Raw genomic sequence first — 25,184 nt, forward strand, 5'->3', positions numbered from 1 at the left:
GATCACAGTTTGATCTCTTTAAAACTAATATCTCATTCTTCTTCATCACCTGAATCTCCCTATTATCGAACCTCTTACAACTACAGTAAAACTGACTGGGATTCTTTCCGTGATTTTCTTCGTGATGGCCCTTGGGTAGAAATCTTTCAACTTCCTGTCGACAAATGTGCTTCTTACATAACTTCGTGGATTCAGGCTGGCATGGAATCTTTTATTCCCTCTCGACGATTCCAGGTCAAGCCTCACTCTCCTCCATGGTTTTCCTCACACTGTGCTGCTGCGATTGCCAATCGAAACCGTTACTTCCATATTTATCAGCAAAACAATTCTCCAGAAAACAGACGTCTGTTTATTACTGCTAAAAACAACTGTAAAAAGGTTTTGTCTAACACCAAAACCTGCTATTCTCAGGTCATGAAATCTCGTATCTCATTTCAAAAATTAGGCTCTCGTGACTTCTGGAGAATCTTTAATAATATCAATAATAAGGGCAAATCTATAATTCCACCTCTCTTGTATGGTTCAGACTTTGTCACCTCACCTAAAGACAAAGCCGAACTGTTTGCTAAAAACTTTTCATCAATATCATCTCTTGATTCCACTAATTGCGTTCTACCTGATATTGCCAACAAACAGGTTGATCCATTGCTTGACATTCATATCACTTCAGCATCTGTATCTAAAGTGATCTCCTGCCTAGACTCTTCTACAGCTTGTGGCCCAGACAACATACCTGTTATTGTCTTGCAGAAGTGTTCTCCGGAGCTGTCGTCTATACTCTCAAAACTATTCAACAAGTGCTTATCAGAGTCTCAGGCCTTCCCAGGAGAGGCGTGCGGTCGCACGCCTTGAGTGAACACGGATATATTTTTTTTTTTGGATAACTCGGCCACGCTTTTTTAGCATATATTAAAAATAACGCATTTTTAAAAAGACGCTGAAAAAATCAAATTAAATTCGTTGTATTATTTTGTAATTTTTTTAATAATTTATTCTTTTCATTAATAAGGAAATAATAACATAAAAATAATATATATATATATTTTTTTTTTGAATTTTTTTTTCTTATAACAAATTTTTATTTTTTTATTTTACATTTTTTTTTTTGAATTTTAAATTTTTTCGCATAAGTATGTCTTTTTACAAAAAATAACTTCTAAGTTCTAGAAGAATTATTATCTACAAGGTTCTTGATGAGTATATGAATGTTTAGCTCATTCGGTTAAGACATTACAAAGCGCCGCGGAGACCCGGGTTCGCATCCCGCTTCGGCAGAGCATATTTTTCAAAATTGATTAAAAAAGTTTTCGGTCACATTTTCTGTTTATTTTTTCGACTTGTCTCAAATATCGTTGCTGAAAAAATCAACACCTAAAAATATATTATAAATAATTATAATATAAATAAATATAAATAAATAAATTTTTTTTTTAATGTTTACTAGACATAAAAAAAAAAATTGTAATAAGAAAAAAAAAATTTTTATAAATAAGTATAAATATATTTATTTCATTTTTATGTTCATATTTTTATATTAATAATAGGAATAAATTATGAATAAAAATAATAAAATAATACGACAATTTAGTTAGGTTTTTTCAGCGCCTTTTTAAAAATGCGTCATTAATATATGCTAAAAAACCATGGCCAAACTCTCAAAAAATATATATATGCGGGGTCACTCAAAGTGACCGACCGCACGCCTCTCCTGGGAAGGCCTGGAGTCTTGTTTTCCAGCCTGCTGGAAAGCCGCATCTATTATCCCTATCTTCAAAAATTCTGGGGAGCGATCTGATTCGTCTAACTACCGTCCCATAAGTCTTCTTCCTATCATAAGCAAGGTTTTTGAATCTTTAATTAACAAACACTTAATTTCTCATCTTGAATCTAATAACTTACTTTCTGACCATCAATATGGATTTCGATCTTCTCGTTCTACAGCTGATTTGCTAACAGTAATAACTGACAGGTTTTATCGTGCATTAGATGAAGGTGGAGAGGTTAAGGCCATCGCTCTTGACATTTCAAAAGCGTTTGATAAAGTTTGGCATGCTGGTCTTCTCCATAAGCTTTCTTCTTATGGTGTATCCGGCAACATCTTTAAGATCATTGAATCCTTCCTTTCCAATCGTAGCATAAAAGTTGTCCTCGATGGACAACACTCTTCTTCTTATTCTGTAACTTCAGGGGTTCCTCAAGGTTCTATCCTTGGCCCTATACTCTTTTTAATTTACATTAACGATCTTCCAGATATTCTCACATCTAAGGTGGCATTGTTTGCTGATGATACTACCATTTATTCTTGTCGTGATAAGAAACCAACACCCTCTGATTGCCTGGAGGGGGCATTTGAGCTTGAAAAGGATCTCACTTCTGCTACAGCATCGGACTCACAGTGGCTGGTGAACTTTAATTCAGATAAAACTCAATTTTTTTCAGCCAATCGTTATCGCAATAATTTAGATCTTCCTATATTTATGAACGGTGTGATGTATTCGATGAGTCACCTACTCTTCATCTTCTAGGATTAGCTCTTACTTCCAATCTTTCTTGGAAACCATATATCAAATCGGTTGCAAAATTAGCATCTGCTAAGGTTGCATCTCTTTATCGAGCTCGCCACTTTCTTACTCTGGATTCTATTCTCTATCTCTATAAATCTCAAATCCGGCCTTGTATGGAATACTGTTGCCATATCTGGGGCGGATCTTCTAATGATGTCCTTTCTCTTTTAGACAAGGTGCAAAAACGCATTGTAAACATAGTTGGACCTGCTCTTGCAGCCAACCTCCAACCATTATCACATCGTCGTAATGTTGCTTCTCTTTCTCTTTTCTACAAGTACTATAATGGGCACTGCTCTAAAGAGCTAGCGTCTCTTGTGCCATCTACTAAAATTCATTCTCGTGTTACTCGTCATTCAATTAAGTGTCATCCTTTTTCTGTGACTGTTCCTAAGTGCTCCAAAAGCGCTTATTCGTCTAGTTTTTTTCCTCGAACATCAGCTCTTTGGTATTCGCTTCCTTCATCTTGCTTTCCTGATTCATATAATTTGCAATCTTTTAAATCGTCCGTCAATCGTTATCTTGCTCTACAACCTTCATCTTTTCTCTTACAGTAACTTCCAACTTTAATTAGTGGCTGCTTGCAGCCTTGTTGGAAGCGAAGATGTTTAAAAAAAAAAAAAAAAACTGCTCTGTTTGTAGGCAGCTCACTAGGAATAAAATCTTTTCCAGGTCCAATAAAATCTGAAATTGCAGTGGTGGATGATCTAGTCTTAACTTTCGACATTTATTAATATCTCGATTAAATAACTAATAACGAATAAAATAGTAACAGTTTAAAGTTTAAAAACAGACTAAATAGCAACAGACTACGATCTTGTATAAAGTTTTATACAGCGCAGAGCCAAGTGAAAATATCTTTTAAAATTAATTCGGCGCTGCGCTTATTAGGAGAGTTCATTACATAAAAACGGATTTTATTTATTTTATAATAATTTAAGTTTTTTTCATTTTAATAATGTGTAAATATGAAAATTTGGGTATCAAGACGTTTTCTGATCAAAAAGTGGTCCATAACAAACCTACCTTGAAATTAAATTTTACATAGGAATACACCTTTTCTTAAGCTTGAATTTTATTTTTTTCAAAAACATATAAATCTCACTGTACCCTAATGAGTAACTTGCTATGCGACGAAGTTTATATGATTGTTTGTGTATTGACTACAAATTGCCAAGTATAAGGACTTTAACACGATTGACTTCAAAAATAAGCTCAATGGAGGACCTAAGTTTCATAAATAGTATTTTTATGAATTTAAATCCATTGAAAAGAACTTCCATACTACTAATTGATGAGGTCTATGTCAAAGCTTCATTACTTTACCAAAGAGGTGCTTTGTTTGGTCAAGCAGTAAACTACCCTGAAAAGTTAGCTAAAACAATTTTATCATTTATGATAAAATGTCTTTTTGGAGGTCCAGAATTTATATGTAGAGCTCAACCTGTTGCAAATCTTTCCCCTGAATTTTAGTTTGCTCAATGTCAACAAATTGTTGATACGATAAATAGTATTGAAAGTAGTAAGACATTGGTAATAATTACTGATGGTAACCGTGTAAATCAAAGATTTTTTGGAATGTTTAAAACAGTTGATAGTAAATCATGGTTAACAACATCAGGTATATATTTATTGTATGATTATTGATATTGTGCATCTCTTAAAATCTATACGAAACAATTGGTTGACAGAAAAGACTGACAAACTTCAATTTTTGAACAATAAAGAACTGGCTTTGGCTAAGTGGAGTGATTTAGAAACTTTATATAAAACTGAGTGCAATAGTCTTTTTAAACTTTCTAAACTTACAGCTAAATCAGTTTATCCAAAACCAATAGAGAGACAATCTGTAAAGTTTTGTTTGTCTGTTTTTTGCGAAGAAATAGTAGCTGCACTAAAAACGCATCCAGAGATTGAAAATAAAGCATTTGAAGGTACTGCTGTATTTATTGAAAAAATAATTTTTTTTCGAATGTTGTTAATGTCAAAGCACCTGGTGCTGGCATTCGGTTTAGAAATGAATTATGCGGAGAAATCCACTCAGTTGGTGATCAACAGTTACAACTGCTACGAGATATTGCTGAATTGTCAAATTTTATGAAACCTACAGGCAATAGCGCATTTATGTTATGGCTTTATTGATCTCGTAGAAACTTTGTTGAGTAATAGAGCAAAGTATGTCTTATTAGGTTGGTTTTCAACAGATCCACTTGAAAAAGCTTTTTCTAAGCTTCGACAGGGATCTGAAGGTACTTACTTTATAAACGCTAAATCTGTAATTGAAAAAATTAATATTCAACATACTAAATTGATATTACAACTTGACATTCCTGTTGATGGTATTGATGGTCATACTTGTGACATATGTTTTAGAGATATTTCTACTGATGAAAAAGAACTTCTGGATAATATACATGATCTTGAAAGCTCAGTTAATAAATCTACATTAGTGGCTAAAGTTTACATAGTTGGCTATGTGCAAAAAAGTGAAATAAAAATTTATGATGATTCTACCAATTATTATTATAAATATGGAAGTTATCTGTATAGCCTAAACAGAGGCAGACTTGAAATTCCTTCTGATACTCTTGTTTAATGGTCAATATTTTGCTTTTTTTTTTCAAGGTGCTACTGACCCTTATGCAGAACATTTTGTGTTACTCCGTTTCAGTTCATTGCTGCTAAATATAAATTTAAAATCACAAAAAAACAATGCAGAGTATATTCTAATATTCTGCTAAAGAATTACTCACTAATTACCACTCCCAAAATACTAAAGCTATCATAATTTATGTGAAAATTAGTTTTGTAATTTATTATGCTATTTACTTTTTATGTTTTTTATTTTCTCATTAGCCTATATGTCTCTCAATATGTTTGGATTTGTAAATATTTACCCTGTTGAGATATATTGATAAAACTTTTTTTTTGCTTGAATCAACTTTTGTTGGTGTTTTTTATTGTTGGTGATTTTTATTGTTACCATTTTTAGCAAAAAAAATTAAAAATACAGTTATCTTTCTAATATATAGATATATACTTTGTTATGGTTCGGCTTGTTATTGATACTATTTAATATTACATAAATATTCTTAATAAAATTTGAAATACGAAAAATATGATTATCTTTTAACAATTTTTTGGTTTTCTTTTTATATTTCCGTCTTTACTAGAGATTATTATTAGAAAGCATAGACTGCCATTACACCCTACCTAATATAAAAATATATCAATATAAGTAAAAGTGAAAGTTTAATCGGCCTTCAGTTTTTACGGCATTTTGCGCGATGTCAAGGCCTGTTATTATAGAAGGCCGTGTGTGTGACGAAAAAGTAAAGATACTTTTGCATCCAGTGGCTATTGCACCCAACGTCTACATCATTGAAAAAGTTAGTTTTTACATTTTTGTTTTTGTTTTTTTGTTTAACTACTTATCCTAATTGATCACTTTTTTTTAGGATTCTCCTCATGGGTTCAAGCTCATTACGCATAATATGTGTTCAATTACTCATAATACGTTAGTCATTGTAAGTAATAAATTAGGAAATAATTATTTGTGAAATATTGTAGTCATTAATGACTTCAACCTGGCTAATAATTAAAATTGCTCGACTAATAAGGTTCCTTATTAAAATTGCTCTCTCTCTCTCTCTCTCTCTCTCTCTCTCTCTCTCTCTCTCTCTCTCTCTCTCTCTCTCTCTCTCTCTCTCTCTCTCTCTGTGTGTGTGTGTGTGTCTCTCTCTGTTTCTCTCTCTCTCTCTCTCTATATATATATATATATATATATATATATTTATATTTATATATATTTGTATTTTTTTTTTAGAAAATGTTTGAAGAAAGTTAGAAGATACTAAAAACCTTGGTATTATGCAAGCCGAAGCGATATAATTAATTCAATCGAGAAAAAACGGCCTGTAAATCGCAAAAGAAAAAATAATATTTTTAATATTCATTTTGGATGTATTGATTAATAGCATTTATTTTAAAATAAATTCATTTTGCAACACGTTTTTTAATTTTATAAAATTTCGTCATAATAGTTTAAGGTAAACCCCACATAGGTTATAGGTGGAAAACATCACATGTAAAAGATCAAAAATGCTACACATTTTGAATACCAAATGGGATAAAGTAGCAAATACCAGATTAAGTTAAGCCTCTGAAAGCTTCGATGATTAATTTTAAATTACTATTTAAGTAATTTTTAAATTAAAAGAATTTTAAAAATTATCATAGAAGCATTCGGACTTTAATTTGTCTAGTATTGACTACTTTTATACCATTTGGATTAAAATATGTGGCATTTAAGATCTATAACATGTAGTATTTTTCACCTATATCCCATGTAGGATTTACCACATATAACCCATGTGGGATTTACCATATGAAACCCACATGGCACAAAATAATAATCCCCATATGGGTTACATATGGTAAAAACCCACGCGTATCCCATATGGGATTTACCATATGGAATCCATGTGAAATTTACCATATGAAACCCACATGGGACAAAATAATAATCCCCACATGGGTTACATGTGGAAAAAATCCACGCATATCCCATGTGCGCTTTTTCACTGGGGAGAGCCGTATATAAATAATGACGTGGCCGAAGAGCCGCAATAAATGTTGCTATGCCAACTTCATTTTTAAAAACAATAATTGGCGAATGTAAATTTTGATTTTTTAAACGGAAATTGCATTTTTATAGATAAACTTAGTATGTACACAATTTATATTTGGTATTTAGTTTTTTTTACAATAAAGAAAGTAAAAGCTATTCTTTAAATGTAAAATTGGCTACATAAAATCGGATTCCTTTTTATTCACACTAGAAAACCATTTGTAGAAAAAATTGAGAAAGCATCTCTAAATCATAATTTTTTCTTGAATTATTGCTATTACAGCAACCATAAATTTTCTTATAAAAATAATTGTAAGCAAAATATAAAAATCTAAACTAAAAAGGTTTCTTTGAGAAAAAAAATTATTTTAATGTATTTCAATTAAACTTGCTTTTATTCGAATTGAACTTCCTTATAACCACTTAGTAGCATAAGTTACTAAAAACTGCAAAATGTCAAATAAATAAACGACTACACAAAAAAAAAAAATTTCAATGAACTTCAATTAAGTTCAAATTACTTTTATTTTTTATTTTATTACATTCAGCAAAAAATTAGACATAACAGAAAGAATTCTTTTTATAAACATCAATATTTTTTTGTAAAAGACCATTAGAAAATTCTTCTTGTATAATAACTTGCATAATTTACTATAAGTTTATTAGGCACTAAGGTTTTCAACACTACTGGGAAGTTTTTTAAAATCTGGTTTCAAGCTTGTAGTTGATATTCTAAGCAACTGTAACAAATGTTCACTAGTTAGATTGGCACGATACTTTGATTTAATAAATTCCATAGTGGAAAATAAAAATTCACATGTATATGTTAAACCAAAAATTGAAACTCTTCTTTCACAAGTACATCTGATGTTACATATCTAACAAATACTGCTATTTGAGGTTTATCTTAAATACCTGTTGATTTATCCGATGCTAAACTGAATGCTTTACAATTTTTTAAGTCATTTAACAAATACTGTTCAACTTCGACACTAATCTCAGATATTCTTCTTTCAGTTGTATGCCGAAAAACAGAAATATTTGAAATTAACCTTTGAACGCTATTAGGATCTAAAACTGAGATCACATCAAAAAGATTTTGTTTTACAAACTCTCCATCGGTGTAAGGATGTTTACTTTTTGCAATGTTCCAAGCTATAATAAAACTTGCTTCTGTTGTAATATTTGATTCTTTGCTGGAAGATAAAATATTAATTTGTTGATTTTTAAATATTGTTTTAAGCAACTCGATTTTTTTTTTCTATGACATGAATTTTTTGGGTATTCTTCAGAAAAACACATGTGTTTTGTCTCATCGTGATGTTTAACATTACATGTCTTATTACGAGCTAGTTCAGTATTGCAAATTAAACACATAGGTTTATTTTCTTTTTCAATAAATGCGTATTTTTTCTGTCCATCACCATGAAATGATCTGTTCTTATATTCAATTTTACTTTTCTTACTTTTATTGTAAAGTGCTTTATTGTCAACTTTTGCTTTATCGATTTTTTAAACAATATTTCTTTCGGCAATGTATAATTCAAGTTTTTATTATCATTAAATCGATAAAACTTTTGAAAAGAGCGGTTGATATTTGAAGAACTTTTGAAAAGAGCGGTGAAAGGAGCAATACGGCTCACGAGCTGCAATGACGTTTTAAGAGCAGCACGAGGCTTACGAGCCGCTATTTGACTATCCCTGATATATAACTTGATGTCTAAAGGTGAGTTTCCACTCATCCGTTTTTCTACGGGAACGGGAAAGGGAACGGAAAAATAATCACGTGAGCATGCGCAGTTTTCCTTAGGACAAATAAAAACTTTTATTACGCATGCTTACGTGATTATTTATTCCTTTCCTTTCCCTTTCCCGTAGAAAAACGGATGGATGGAAACTCACCTTAACTTCGATCCGAAAAGTAAAGCCGCTTTTTGCCCTTTTTACTAATGGCGGATTTAATTTGTAAACAAATATTTTTGACTTTTCTTTTCCTAATAAAGTAAATATATTTTAAATTTAAATACTATTTACGTAAAAGTGTTAAGCGAAAGTTAAAGTACTTGTAAAATAATAATTTATGATTCCTTAATTTATTTTCGATTAAAAAAGGATTAAAGTTTTGATTAGAAAAGTAAAATGACAGACGCTTTTGAAGCATTTTTATGCTTATTAAAAAAACTAAAAATTTTTTTAATAAGCAAAGGCTCATAAAAAAACTTTTATAAGCTTTTTATAATTATTAAAATTTGTTTTTGAAATATCTTCAATTTATTGGGAACTTTTGACGTGGAATAAAAGTTGAAAATGATTTTCAACTTTTATTCCACACTTCGGCTAAAGCTTTTGCCCTTTTTATAAATGGTGGACTATTGTTATATACAAAAAAAGCGCTTTCATTTTTTGTCCGTTAAATCCCGCAAGTTAGACATCTAGTTTATATAATATATCATTTCCCGGCCTATATACTCAACGCCGTTAATGCACGTTCTGGAAAATACACGAATTTTGCTATTTAATAAAAAGGATATGTTTAAGTGAATTGTTTTAGCACAACTAAAAAATAAAAAAACGATTTTTTTTTTGTTTTTAGTCCAAAAAGATTACGGTTCGTTAGACTTTAAAAGTCTAATCTTTTAAAGTCTAACGAACCGTAATCTTTTAAAGTTTATTTAAAAGTCTAAGTTTAAATTTTAATCATTTCTGCGATATGCATCGCAGAAATGATTAAAATTTATTTAATTTATAAGGCCATAATGCCATTTTACTAAAAATCGGGTCTTCAATTTACGTCCTTCCTATACGAAGTTTTAAATTTTTAAGTGGAATAATTATTTTAAGGGCACTTGTTAGACTTAGGAAAAGTTACTTCAAAGTTTTTTAAACATTTATTTAAATTTGTCAGACGTTTTTAATGTATTTTCGAGTAATTTTGAGGAAAGTCTTTTCAAAAACCGGTTAGTGACAACATAAAAAAGAAAAAAAATTAAAAGCTTGCATGATTAAATATTATTAAAACGTATTCAAATCAATTCACTAAAATAAATTACTGTAATTCGAATTTAATTTAAAAAAGTCACTCAAAAAAGTTACTCAAAAACTTCATTTATTCGCTTAAATTTGCGTAAAACAAATCTTACAAAAAAAAAAAGAAAGTCATGTAAACGTTCATGACCTGGTTTCTTTACCTGGTTCCTACTGATGTAATTGATACATTTCCACTAATTCTCACAAAAGGGGCTCAACATTTGCAACAAAAAAAAAGTTTTACAATTTGTAATCATCACCAATTTCATAAAAAAAAATTTGAAACTGTATCTAAGTGATGACATAAACAAAAGACGCATTTAAAAAAATAAATAAAGAATATTTGAAATGCAATTTTGGATCCAAAATTTTTGCGAATAAACAATTTTTAGGGATCTCTACTCATGATCCACTTAGATATTTGGCACCCAAATATTTTTCTTAAAAACACAGAGGTTTTAAAAATAGTAGAAAAATTGCTCATATTAACCAGACCACTTGGTAATATGAGCACTTTAAGTTTGTTTAAAAAAATAACATTAATTAAGTAAAAAATACCAACATGACAATTAGAACTAGTTTTCGGAATACAGTAGGTTTTTGGAATTTCTAGTTGGTGGAAAAAATGGGAGAAATTTTAGTTGTCTAATCTTAAAAATTTATATAATTTTAGTATTTGTATATATTTGGAGAAATTTATTGGTAATTTATTGTTTTTAAATCCCTTAGTTACCAGAGCTCTGAGCATTTGAATATTGAAATAAAATATATATATATATATATATATATATATATATATATATATGTAAATTAGTAATTTTGGTGTCATCAACGTTGTGTGATATTTTAATTACATCTACGTTTTTAAAACAAAAAATGAGTACAAGTTATTTTGGAGTATTTCGAGATAAGAATAACAATTGTGTGAAATAAAATTTGTCATAGCTTATTATCACAATTATACTTTGAAAATCACAGATTAAAAAAAAATCTTGAAGAAATATATTTTTTGCCGCACTATAACTAATAATTACCACAAGTTTCCGTGTGCTGTCTTATAATTATTTGAACTATATAATGCTTCAATCGAGTTTCCATTGATTGCTCGTCCCATTAAATCTCTGTTCAGATTTACTACCATAGCAACTTGGTTGCTATGATAGTTAATTTTGCATAGCAACAATCCATTTTTACATTAACGTTGTTTTTACAGTATTTTATTTGCGCTAAGTACACAATATTGGGCGTATGTATTAAAATAAGATTCACAATTCTTATGAGGTTAATTTTTTTTTGTTGCTTCAGATGCCTTACTTTGCATAGCATATCAACAACATATTTTCAGTAGTTGTTTGTAATTCAATTACTAACACTAACAGTAATTTAATTACTTTTAATTTTAATTACTAACATTTGTAGTAACTTAATTACTAACAAGAATTAGTAACCTACGCGGCGTATATATTATAATATTAAACTTACAAAATATAAAAAATAATACAAAATATTTGTATTATTTTTTATATTTTGTAAAATATAATACAAAATATTTGTTAGAAGAATTATTTAGATATGTTTTATTAAACTTTGACATTCATAATTTTACCCAAAAGAACAATCTTAGAATTTCAAAACAAAATATTACTGAAGAAATTTGTTCAGCCAAAAAATGCTGAATTTAAAGACGTTGATTTTAGGCATGCTGTTCAACGATTTGTTAACTTGTATAAAAAAAAGTGGAAATCTGCAAACTATACTGTCAAAATTTTGTAAAAGAAGTTTGTGAATTGGCTTAATGAACACTTAGTTGTCACTAAACGACAACGAACCAACTGCAAGTAGACGTGGTCAAAAACCAGTTACATATGATGATAGTTATACTAAAACTAAAAAAATGGTGTGCTTGAACCTCGTTCATCCAGTGAATTATATTTTGCTGCTAGTAAAAAACTAAGAGATGAATCTATTGTTATTGCTGCCAAGGACGTTTTAAATATTTCAAATACAGATAAAGCACGTAAATATTTAGCAGAGAAAGCACTGGCTTTAATAATTGATGCCAGCCTGACAAAAGCTTCATATAAATTGATTAAAAGCGGAGCCTTGGAGAAAGAATATAACATCTACCCCGCTTACAATGAGGTCAGGGATGCAAAACTGGAATGTTATTCTTAAAATATAACAGTTTGGCTTCAGTTCATTTAAAAGATTTAATGATTCATACTTTGCAAAGAATCTGTGCACTTCAGAAACCTGTGCTGAGGCACTCAATATTGAACGACAAAGCAATAAAAGCTATGACACCCACGTGTAAAGTTTTGATGAAGCTACTGGCCAAACCATTTATAAAAATATCAAAACCTTTTAAACAGATTTTACATTATTTTGGTAACACTCTCTTCAGGATATGAAATAGACTAATTATTGTTTTGACACTGTTAGACTATATGTTTTCCTTTATCCATGGTATTACATAGCTCAGTAAGTTCAACAAGCATTGATACATGGGCATCACATAATTAAAAGCCATACATTATCCATCGATTATCGCAAAAATTTCAGCCGAAAAACAGACAGTAGAGCAACAAGTACTGATCAAATCAATAGACTCCTAGTTTCCAGTGATCCAATAATTTCATCACTGCGTTAATCAACATCACATCTAACAAATCATAAAACATTTCCTTCAGTTGTTTTACAATTAATTAAACAATCTTCAAACGATATCATTTTTTTATAATTTTTGGTAAAATTTTATGTTGACGATGTTCTTCAACAATTTTTTGTTTTTATTATTGCTAAACCATTATTCACCTAAATATTTAATTTTTATTCAATACAGGTTGGTCGAAAATCCGATAAAATTTTTTCAAAAATCAGTTTACCCCTTTGTAACTAAGAAAAATATCTGGTAACTAAGAAGTATAAGTATCCACAGCAACTAAATAATAAAAATTTATCACTTCTATAAGAAATGTGATATCATATTGGAACTCATGTCAAATTTAGTGAATATAGCACTCGTAAAATATCTGCAAATAACAAAAAAAGGTTTTTACAAAGCAAGTATCCATAACAACGAAATAAAAAACTTTACCTTTATAAAAAGCGCAGACTTGATATTAATACTCTCTTTTTTTTTTCTTTTTTTTTGTTTTTTTGTTTTTGTAACTCACCTCCCCAAGGCCAAGAAGGCTCAGATGAGGAGGCTACTTGTGGTTATAACCCTCTCCCAACTCTATAACTCCAAAACACGAACTTGGACGAACAAGGCCGCTGCGCGGAGAAACAAGTTAAGCACGGTACTACCAGGGACGTGATGGGAATCGAGCTCGGAACCTCTCGCTTATGAAGCGAGTGCTCTACCACTAAACCACTACCGCATTTTGCTAATTTTAGTGAATATAGCCCTATTATTAAATTAGTTATGAATTTTGTCCAGTAAAAGTGAATTCTGGCCGACTGTGGAATAAATGATTCGTTATTAACAAAACATATCATTAAAAGATCAAATTTTAAGCCACTTTTTGTTGAAACAATACTACTTTGTTTTTCACAAAAAAAAAAAAAAAAGAAAAAAAATAGTTAATAGTTTTTTCAATTTTATTAACTCAAATCTTTGAACGATAAAATAGTTTTTTTTATTTTAGCACTAAAATTTCTCGCCACAGATTTATTCATGCGTGATGATATTATTTTAAAAACACAAAAAATTTAACAGCGTTTTAACAAGATGATAGCAGCTAACTACTGCATATAAATTTACACTAATTGTACTTATTCCAGTTATCACCACATAAAGTCGATTCAAAAAATACAAAGCAACTTTAACTTCATTGCTTACGTCTAAGAATTCTTTAAGTATGCTTATATTACCGCGGTGCTCATTTAAAAGAGATGGAAACCATATTCCTTTAGATTAATTTTAAAGAGTTTTTTTTTATAACACAATAATTTTTAAAAATAAAATCGATTTTTTGAGAAAAAATCTATAAAAAAAATAATGCTTGTTTATTCTCCAATAACAGAACGTAGGAATATCATTTTTGAAGTATTTTTTATAGTTTTTGTTTTAAGATTTTAAAAAGCACAATCAGTTGCTGGCATATAACTTAGCATTGAATTCATGTCGTTGCTGGAGATCGGACTATTTTTTGCATTTGCGTTTTTTTTTTTTGCAAACTCGTAATGTCTTCCCTTTTTTCAAAATACTTACGGATAACTCTGGTTCGATGACAAAGTGACATTCCTTGTATGTTATAAAATTTGGCACATTTAAGGGATATATTCAGCTGTTTAGCTGGTATCTTCAAAAAATTTATTGAAACTTATTATTTTTTAAAGATAAAAAAATCTAATGATCCATCTGAACGATGCACAGTGGTCCGTTTAGACAGTTTTGCGGACAAATTTATATAGCTATGTGAAGGCTGGTTATAATTGCCTCATATTCATAGTATGGAGTTGTGGCATGTGTGTGAACAGTGGCGTAGCAAGGGGGGTAAAAAGGTGGGCAGTGGTTCACTAAGGGCGGCATTTTTTTACAGACAGCAAAAAAAAAAATTTAGTTTTCAAATGTTCTTACGACACCAACTCCGTCCTTCAATTGCTTGCGCTGGCCGCTGGAGGGTGACGTAAACTAAGATCCGCCCCGGAACCTGGTTTGCGCAGCATATGCCCTTACTACGCAACTGTGTATGTGGCCGAAATTTGTTAGCAGAGTTCAAAAATAATTATTTTCGGTAAGTTCTGCCTATGTTTGATGTATATTGGACAATATAGAGAATCTGATGAATATCAACACGGACAAAACATGATTCAAAGAAAAAAACATGATTCAAAGATGAGATATCTGAGATATCTCACGAAAAAAACATATCTTACACGATAAAAAAACAACATAAAAACACGATAAAAAAAAAACATATCATACACGAAAAAAACATAATCATAAGATATATCACGAAAAAAACATATGAAAGAAATAATTTTAGTGTTCTTTATTATAATGATGAACACTAAGAATATTTCCATAGTTCTAGTGTTACTTAACATCAAACCTTTTAATTATGTAGTTTTGTAAACCATAAAAATGTTGATAATGATTTGTATATACAATATGAAATATTATATAATATTTTATTTACATCAATGCAATGAAATGACATTCATCACTGAGTTAAACTTTCCTATTTACAAAGAAAGAGAAAAAAATAGGATAGTATTTCTTGAAAGTCAAAAATTCGAAGAACAGAAGAACTCTGTAAAAATTTAAACAAACTTGCTGAAATTGACCATATTGATGTGAAAGAGGTTTGCGATTTCCTATTATCTAGATGTTCATCCTCTAGCTGTGTCACAACTACCCAAATAACAACTGTGACAGCTGTTTTAATCTGTTGTGGTTCACTGCTGGGTCGATCAGCATACTGAAAACTGAGGAAAATGCTGAAAGCTAGCAATATCGATGTTTACCCAAGTTGGAAAGAAGTTTAGGACTTTAGGACAAAAATTCTATTACTCCTCTGAGAACCATCCCCTACCTGAACCATATATTTAAGTTTACTCTACCTTTACAGAGTCTATCAAAATCACAGCATCCCGAATTCTTAGGCTTGAAAATGTCCATATCACAAATGTACTAACAAATTTAGTTTTTAAATCAAATTTGATGATGATGGCAATGGAGGACATAAAATGTATAATCAGCTACACAATGGATTTGACCACTTCATGAAAGTTATGGTTCATATGGCTGCAGGAGTCCATGCATGGACAGAGTCTAAGACAGCCAGTACTACCCACTACCTTGAAATAATGAAAAAGTATATACAGGAGTTAATTGCCAAAAGAACAGAAACCAAGTGGGGTTTTGCAGATTTATCAGTTCACGGGGGTAGCGCTACAACTGGCAATGTAGCTAGAAGTCTTCTTTACAGTGAGAAAAATAGAAAACTGAATACTGATTACATTTTAAATAAATGTGACAGAATATTACCAGAGCGGTATGGTCTCTTGTTGTCTAATATTGTTTATGCGATGTCAACTAGTCAGAAAAATAATATAAAGAAATATAGAGACATATGTAAAGAGATAAATATTGTTTTTCAACAAGAAGTGCCCTAGGTTAGTTAGACACCGATTATTCATATGTTATTAGAACATACTTGGGAACTTATTGAGTTAAATAATGACACATGACTTAAATCATGGACTGAGGAAAGCATGGAGGCCAACAACAAACAACTGAGAATATTTAGAAAAAATTGTCAAGAAAAACAAATCAGTTGCAGAACTTGGAACATTGTTTTAAAATACTCTGAATGGGTTCTGACCCTTTAGTTACCGGGCAACAGAGAAAGGTGGAATACAACGCAAATCGTGTAGTGAGATATCTCAGATATCTCATCTTTGAATCATGTTTTTTTTTACTATGCCCTAGTTATGGCATGGTAAAAAAACATGATTCAAAGTACATGAAAATGAGATTGTTAATCCTTTTTTTATGTAAAATGAAAAAATAAAACTTGAGCGTTTCCTTGTATTTTGTCTTTTTTGAAATTTACATAAAAGATCTTGTGCAACATGCTTAAAGAGACAATAAAACAGTTTTTATGACCACAAATAACTCAAAAACCAGGTGATTAGTAAATATATGTGACAAATCAAATTAAAGGTAATAATATGTAGTTCCCAAATAATATATGGTTTAATATTACCAAATATCCAAATATAAATATAATTGAGATATTTGAGTAAGTATACAAAATTTAAGAGATTTTTTTTTGCGGAAACGGACTTTTCCATTCAATTTTTTTAAAAAAAAAGAAACATTTTTTATTTAAAACATTAAAAAAAATAAATATTGAAATAAATCTATTTATTTTTTTCATTCAATTTCTTAGCAAATAAAAGATTTTTTTTCCATTTTTTGACTGTAAATCTCGTGCATATATTTCAAATTTGAAAATGTATGTGAAAAATTTAACACTGCGGTATCAACTTTTTTTTTTACATGTTTTTTAAAACATTGAAAGGTAGTCATTTTATAACCAGTCATGATAATGACCTCTAGTCTTTTGCATTTACTTTCAAAAAATCTTACTATCTACTTTCAAAAAATCATAAAATATTTTTAGTCCCGAAAAATAGATTATTTTATTTTGTCCACCATTTGGACCACTGTGCGATGTCGAGCTTTCTACTGATTGTTTTTATCACACGAAATAAGCTAACTTGGCTATATGCTTCATTCCTATTGAAATTCCTATTATATTCCTATTATAGGAAAATTTTTCTACAACTGTTTTGTTTTGTGTGCTTTCTATTATAAACACTTTTAAATCAAAAGCAATTATTGAATTTCTATTTTGTGTTACACATGAGTAAGACCAAAGATAAATTTGGATTTTGAGCCAAATACAAATTTTGGATGTTCTAAAGCTAACTGACTTACAACTTTTATCAACGCTTATGCAATGCAATTAGCAGTTTAACTTCATTGTACCAGTTTTCTGACTCCACACACAACAGTAAACATTGTTATCTATTGAACTACGAACAGTGAAATTAAAAAGTTATATTTTTCTTTTACAAAGGAAATTAGATATAATTGCTTCAGAAACCGAATAAGTTTTTTCCGTGTCAAATATAAACAACTTTTCCAGACTACCTATCACTTTTACTTTCTTGATAAGTATCTATTTTTAAAAAAAGTGACGTTGAAATTATTTTTTGATTTTTTTTTATAATTAAGTTCAGTTTTATTGCTTGCCATATTTGAATTCTTTTTTTGTACAATGTTAAATATATAATTTATCTATGATAAATTCAAATTATGTTCCAGGGTTTTTTTTGGTAGATATCTATTACATTAGGTTGAAAATTATGTATTTTTGCTTAAGGAATGCATAGAACTCTTATAAAAATATTTTTATAAAGTCTGTGAATAATGCTATCGTTTTCTAAATAGTTCTGATAAGAATGCTTCTGCTATTATCTGAAACGGTTCTAACTTTTACTTTTTCATTCCTTTTTGTAAATTTAGCATAAAATGCATTTTTGCTATTGTCGTCTAAACTCCAGAAATGTTTGAATATAAGTTTTTTGTTTTCCAGTGTAGTTTTAATTCACAAGAAAATATGCAATTAAAGCGATTAACTTTAGCAGATTTTCTTTTTTTAATTTTTATTAATAATAAATTTATATAAGATTGTTCAGATTTTCTTTTTTTGTGTGTTGTGTTTTTTTGTTCATAGCAAAACAACTGTATTTGCTATACCCCTTTCTCTACTTGTTACGTAAGATACACAAATCATTTCGTTGAAAATCACTTATGAATACACATAAAGATTTAGTTTAACTATTGTTCGAAGGCACTTTAAAAATCGTTTTATTACATAGTTTATGAGATTACGGAGGTGTGTAGAACGAGTACTGAAGAAATAAGTTATGAAAGTTTTAATATATATGTTTATTTGTCGATAAAATCTCAAAGAAATGCAAAAATTGTAATATTTTGCTCTTTAAGTTTTTAACTGATATGTAGTTTTAGATTCTGCATATCTGCTTATATAAATAAGTTAAACAACTTGTTTATGTTAATAGCGTTGTTAGCGGCTGACCTCGTTTCTATGTTTTATGGTTAGAACATTGTATCAAATAATTTTTGCCGACCTGATGCCTACCTAAAAAGATTGAGGTCGGCAAATTATTGCCGACCTCATTTTTCCTAATTCCGAGGGTTGCGGTTAGATCTTTTTGTGGCACCTAATAAAAATTAAAAAAAAACGATAAACTTTTCCAAAAAAAATAATGTGGCGATTGTATGTTTTTAGTTTAATTTCAAGCCGGATTAGCATCGAAATCACACATGTAGCACACCGATGCCATTACTTAGTGGTAGCCCACGAGAAATTTCAAGAAGAAATATTGTGCGGTGTTTATTTTTATTTAGTGTGCTTTTTAGTAGTATAAGCATAATAACGATATGGATCGCAAAAAAGTCATTATATAAAGGAGACTGGTAAGCATATGGCTTACATATGTTTTCCATATGTAACCCACATGAATTTTACATGTACGAATACAGTATGGCGTTCTTTCTGATTATTAATGTCATATCCCAGTGGACATAGGATGTAAAAAAGACGTCTTTTAAACGTCTATTTAACGTTTTGAACTTTTTTTGAACGTCTTTCGATCGTATTGGACGTCTTTTGAACGTTCAACAGACGTCTTATTTAGGTTCTGTGCCCATTGGGATATGTACATGACCATATATGTCCCACTGCTATACTCATTCATAAAATAAATTCTTAAGATTATCATTTTATATCGGAAAAATTTACCTGTTAAGGGATTGTCCATATGTACGTGTGGGGTCTCCAAATAGCGTATAAAAAAGGGAAGGGGGGAGGAGTAGATCAACATAAAAATACGTACGCACTAATTAGAAATATTCCTTAGCAATGTTTTTTTGTTGTTGTTTATTTAACAAGAACTTGTTAAAAGCGATTTGTTTTTAATAAATAACAACTTTTTTTGAAAAGATTATGAAAAAATATGGTATAGGTCAAAGCATGTGAAAAGAAAATGGAAAAGAAACTCGGAAATGGAAGTAATAAACATTCTCTAAATATGGATAAAAACAAATTTATTTTATACCTTATAGTGAATAAATCAGAAATTATTCCCAATAAACTGCCAAATCTAATCATTAAAATCTCTGACGATATTCGGTGAACTTTTTTGGCGTAATCTTATATAAAAATGTACGTTGAAGTGTATACATAAACAGTATTAAGAAAAATGTCATAAAATATTACCACGATATATAGGTCTAAAATACTTCAAAACTATTATCTATCAAAAGTTTACATTTATCTTTTGTTCTTTGTTATTTGATTTTAAAAAGCATTTTAGTTTTTTAAAAGTTTCATTTTAAGCTTTTCTAAACAAAAAGAGTTTTTCAGAATGAGAGACCGTTTTATATCCAAAATTTTCGATTTAAAACTATTGCTTACGCGGTAAATTATTAGATTGCGGTTTTCATTACGAACGGACGTATTTTTTACATAAGCGTATTTTTACAAAGGCAAAAAAAAAAAAAATTAAAAATTAAAAAAAATTGTTAAAATTAATTGTTAAGTGGTTAATTGTATGCAATCAATTGAAATATTTAACGCATGAATAATTAAATGCCAAGCAAGAGAATTTGAAACTATAATGGAGAAAAAGTTCAAGGCGCAAGAAAGTTTGCTTTTTAAGTTATCAGAAATGCTTCAATTCAAAATGCTAAATGGACAATTTTTTTCTTTAATATAGAGTATAACAAACCGATTTCGAAAGTCGTAAAAAAGCAACAAGGCTTGCAGCAATATATTGATTTACAAAAAATTATTGAATTTACTTAAAAAGTATTCAATTTTTACATAAGATTTACAAAAAGTATTAAATTTTTTTAAAGATAACTTAATGAAAAAATTATAAACGTCCAAAAAGAACTTAAGAAATTTACGAATAAGGAATTTACTACAGTATTAAATCAGACAGCACAGTTAAAAACTTTATCTATTAAATTTGTTAAGTTTTGCAAGATAGTAACTGCATCCCCACCAACCACTTCTGACAAACCAAAAGACTTCTGACAAACCAAAAGATTTTCCATTTTTAGTTGTAACTTGAGAGTTTTCTACCATCACTATGGAAACATAAGAGTATTTTTTTGTAGAACTATTTTCAAGCCCAGCTTTAAAAATTTGAAACTGACTTAAAATTGAAGCATTTTACATTAACCGGCATTTTACAGCAGTCCAGATATGTCTATTTTTGCTCTTTTTTATTAATGCAGGATGGTCCAAATAAAACTACTGTGATTTCCGGCATGCTTTTTATTGTATTTTAACAAAAAAAAATTTAATTCAAATAACAATATAATTTTTAAGCTAAAATTGGCAAAGTATACAATCTAATCGAATGACCTCCTTATTCACCAAACATGAATCCATGTTATTTTTTCTAATGGGGATTTCTTAAAGATAAAAACTATAAGTACTATGTTTATGACTTTGTTGACACTATTCATGCTAACATTCAAGATGTTTCATGATGATTTCCTGAATGTCATCTCAGCGTCTACTATCTTCAAAAGCTATTAAATTTTTATCAAATAAGAATGAAATAAATTCGAGAAGCTCTTGGTTCTTTATTTAAAATATTTGTCTAATGCTGTAACTTCTAAATTAAAAAAAATTTTCTTATGTTTTTATTAATATGATTTTAATTTAGTAAAGCTTCATATTGTTTTTATTAATATAATTTTAATATAGTAAATTTTAAAATTACTTTTGTTGCATCTTATCTTCTTTAGTTCAAAAATGTTTTCATCATTGATCTTGAAAACTTAAATTAAAAAATATTATTATTTTTTAATTGTTTTATTTTACATTTTGTTTCTTTTTTTTAAAGAACACCAGCTGTTCTTTAAAAAAAAGAACAGCTGGTGTTCTTTAAAAAAAACTTCTGGTGTTCTACTTTTTTATTAAAATTTCTAATATTACCAGTTTTTTTTTTTTTTCGCTTTACTCTAATTTGCACAGTTCAGAAATTTAAGTTTTAAGTTTACTATCCGAGTACCCTAAAAATGCTAATAATTATAGTATGTGGGGCATCTGGACAGTTCATTTTCATATTTAGAAAAATCTGGGAGGTATCGCATTTTTAGCAAATTATATAATTTATAAGTAAATAACTTTTCAAAAAACAAAATGCCGTCAACACATAAATAAAAATTATTTATTAATATGATTATCTTTTCTAAAAAGGTTGGTTTTAATTCGTCAACACCTTCATAAAATCATTTTGCTTATTTTTCGATGAAATTATTAAGGTTGTCGTATACTATTTAAAAAAAATCAACTTTTGTTTCAATTTTTAATAGTGCATAACAGAATATGTAATATGTTATAACATAATAAGTAATATGTTATAACATAATATGTAAGATGTTAATATATTATATTATATGATTAAAATAAAAATAAAAATTTTAAACATCAAAAAATTTAAATATGCTCATAATTATTGATAGACAAAGCCTAAAAATGAAAAACTTGCGACAGAATTTTTTCAGCAACTGTAAATAAATTTGAACTGAAATTTTGACTTGTGATACTTTACATAGGCAATTACAACATACATTAAAGGTTTTCTGAGTCGCTAGGCTATAAATCATGATTTTGAGAAAAACGCAATTTAAAATTCAAAACAAAACAAATTGTTTAAAACTCCACACTTTCATAAACTGGACCTTCTAATATTTCGCTTTAATCACAAAAACCTTTTTGCATTGCTCTTAGTTTCTTGCGTCGTAATTTCACTATACTTGTGCATTTTTTTTCTGTTTTAGAAATGTGCTTAGTGACATTTTTAAGACAAAAGTTATGTAGATTGCAACCTACTGTTATTTCAAACTTATTAAATATCGTCTCTTTTACCGTGCAAACACTATTCTAAAAGAATATCATTTTCAATGATAATTTCCAATGGTAATGTGATGACTGGATCTTTTCAAATTCAACTGGATACGCGCATTTTTTTAACTTCCATATTGAACATAATTTACATGTTTTTGGATCTATTTGAAAGTCTATCGATTTACCACTTTCAACTGAAAGTGCAGAAACAACTCCGTTTTTCGAATTACGTAAAGTTTTATTAAAGCTTTTTATGTTCATAGGTGTTTCATATTATTCCACAAAGTTTTTCTAATGACGATAAGCCTTTACCCATTTCACGAAAAGCCACAATGACACGTGTGTTAATATCAAATGGTTTTTATTCACTACATTTGCTTTTACTAAGCTCTTATTGTTCGATTAAATTTTTTTTACAAAATGTAGCAGATGAAAAAAACTCAGTTTTCCAATTGCAACTGTTACAAAATATTTTTAAACCAATACTTAAACCATACTTTTTTGAGGAATCAAACATTAAATAAACATTATCTTCACACAAATTTAGGCATTTCCAGTAACCTTATTACGTTTTTCAACAGACTTAAGTTCATAACATAGTTAAAATCTGTACTTTGAAAATCTTGAAAATCTCTATCAGCTGTATTTAATTTTTTTGAAGAAGTAGAATGTGTAGCAGATTCAACAAAGGATAAAGTTTTTCTTTCTGAAGAAGGAATTTTTGTATATCTGTTTCCACGAAATATTACTTTTTATTATTATATATTCTATTTGATAATTGTTTTCTCTTTGATTCACCCATATCATTTTTATTTTAAATAGATATAAGATATACTATAAAATAAAAAAATAAGTTTGAATGCAGCTTGAAGCAAGAATTTGCTTCTTGCTTCAGTAAACGTCAATAAAGGCATCATAATGAAATAATTGACATTTTTTTATGGCTCTCTTCTTTTCTTTTATTGCTACCTTTTTATATTGCTACCTTTATTTATTGCTACCTTTTTTTATTGCTACTTTTTTTTATTGCTACTTTTTTTTATTGCTACCTTTTTATATTGCTACCTTTATTTATTGCTACCTTTTTTTATTGCTACCTTTTTATATTGCTACCTTTTTTTATTGCTACCTTTTTTTATTGCTACCTTTATTTATTGCTACCTTTTTTTATTGCTACCTTTTTTTATTGCTACCTTTTTTATTGCTACCTTTTTTTATTGCTACCTTTTTTTATTGCTACTTTTTTTTATTGCTACCTTTTTTTATTGCTACCTTAATTTTTTTACTTTTAGTGCTACCACCAATTTACAAACGATTTTTTTTTTCTGCAATAAAAAGTCGCGTGAATTAAACTTCTTATTTAATATCAAATAAGAGAAAAGTTGTGTTATAGTTTTAAAATGTAATTTAGATTTAAAATAAATAGAAATTTCATAGAATAGAATTTTCATATAAGAAATAAAATTTATTTCTTATATGAAAATTCTATTTTATTAAAAAAAACTTAATTTTATATCATGAAAAAAATATTTATAAAAACAATAATAAAATCACTCTAAAATAAGAATATATTAACAGTTTTTTAATCTATTTAAAAAAATATAATATATAAAACAATATTTCTAGATATTTATTATAATCAACTGTAACATTTATGAAAATATATTTTTTCTTCAAATCTTAAAAAGTATTTTCAATTAAAAGAAAGTGCAGTAAAATAACTATACTTTTAAAAAACTCCAAAAAAGCATTAAAAATCTAAAGAACTAAAAAAATCAATAGAATCTAATAAAAATTTAAAAAACTAAAAAACAAAACCACTGCTTTTTGTATGAAAAACATTTAGAATTTTTTTCTTTCTGAATAGTTCACGTAAAATTTGAATAATCGGAAAATGTTTCCAAATAATGCTTCACAAACTTGTAAACAAACTCATATTGAGGCTAAAAAAAGACATTTTTTGCGTGTAAATTATTATTTTGAAAATAAAAAAAGCTAAATTATTTCTAAAATGTTGAAAAAATTATTTTATTAAATTACACAGACTTACCAAAGTCTGAACAAAACTAGGGTGTGATAAATGAGCTCGTCGCACTACCTGAAATATATCAACTTGTCCTTCAATTTGCAACTGCTCAATCGCATTAAAGCATGAAATAAAAATACCCGAACGACTTAATACGTTGCTAAAGTAATAATATAACATTAAAAACAATGAATACATATATATATATATATATATATATATATATATATATATATATATATATATATATATATATATATATATATATATATATATAATATATATATATATATATATATATATATATATATATATATATATATATATATATATATATATGTACACACACACATATACATACATACATATATATACATATATATACAGTATTGGGCAAAACATTTGCTACCAACATCGAACAATGCTAAAAAGTGTTCCTAATTTTACATGTCTTAAAAACG

At 28.6% G+C, this 25,184-nt stretch overlaps 1 protein-coding gene and 1 long non-coding RNA gene across 4 annotated transcripts in view; one reads left to right on the forward strand and one right to left on the reverse strand.

The window, feature by feature from the left end:
- Window positions 1-1,627: 1,627 nt before the first annotated feature.
- Window positions 1,628-6,573, forward strand: LOC136088970 (uncharacterized). Its single transcript, XR_010642674.1, has 3 exons — window positions 1,628-5,953; window positions 6,023-6,091; window positions 6,391-6,573. It is a non-coding gene; the product is annotated as an uncharacterized LOC136088970 (long non-coding RNA).
- Window positions 6,574-24,268: 17,695 nt separating this feature from the next.
- Window positions 24,269-25,184, reverse strand: part of LOC136088971 (receptor-type tyrosine-protein phosphatase S-like) — a 160,937-nt gene continuing 160,021 nt past the window's right edge. For all 3 annotated transcript variants that reach the window (XM_065814261.1, XM_065814263.1, XM_065814262.1), the window contains exons 23-24: window positions 24,748-24,883; window positions 24,269-24,640 (exon numbers count right to left, since the gene is read on the reverse strand). In XM_065814261.1, coding sequence (XP_065670333.1) covers window positions 24,566-24,640; window positions 24,748-24,883 — 211 coding nt within the window. In that variant the 3' untranslated portion in view covers window positions 24,269-24,565. The remainder of the gene's footprint in view (window positions 24,641-24,747; window positions 24,884-25,184) is intronic.

The sequence above is a fragment of the Hydra vulgaris genome, chromosome 12 (genome assembly GCF_038396675.1).
Source record: "Hydra vulgaris chromosome 12, alternate assembly HydraT2T_AEP".
Taxonomy (NCBI): Eukaryota; Metazoa; Cnidaria; class Hydrozoa; order Anthoathecata; family Hydridae; genus Hydra; species Hydra vulgaris.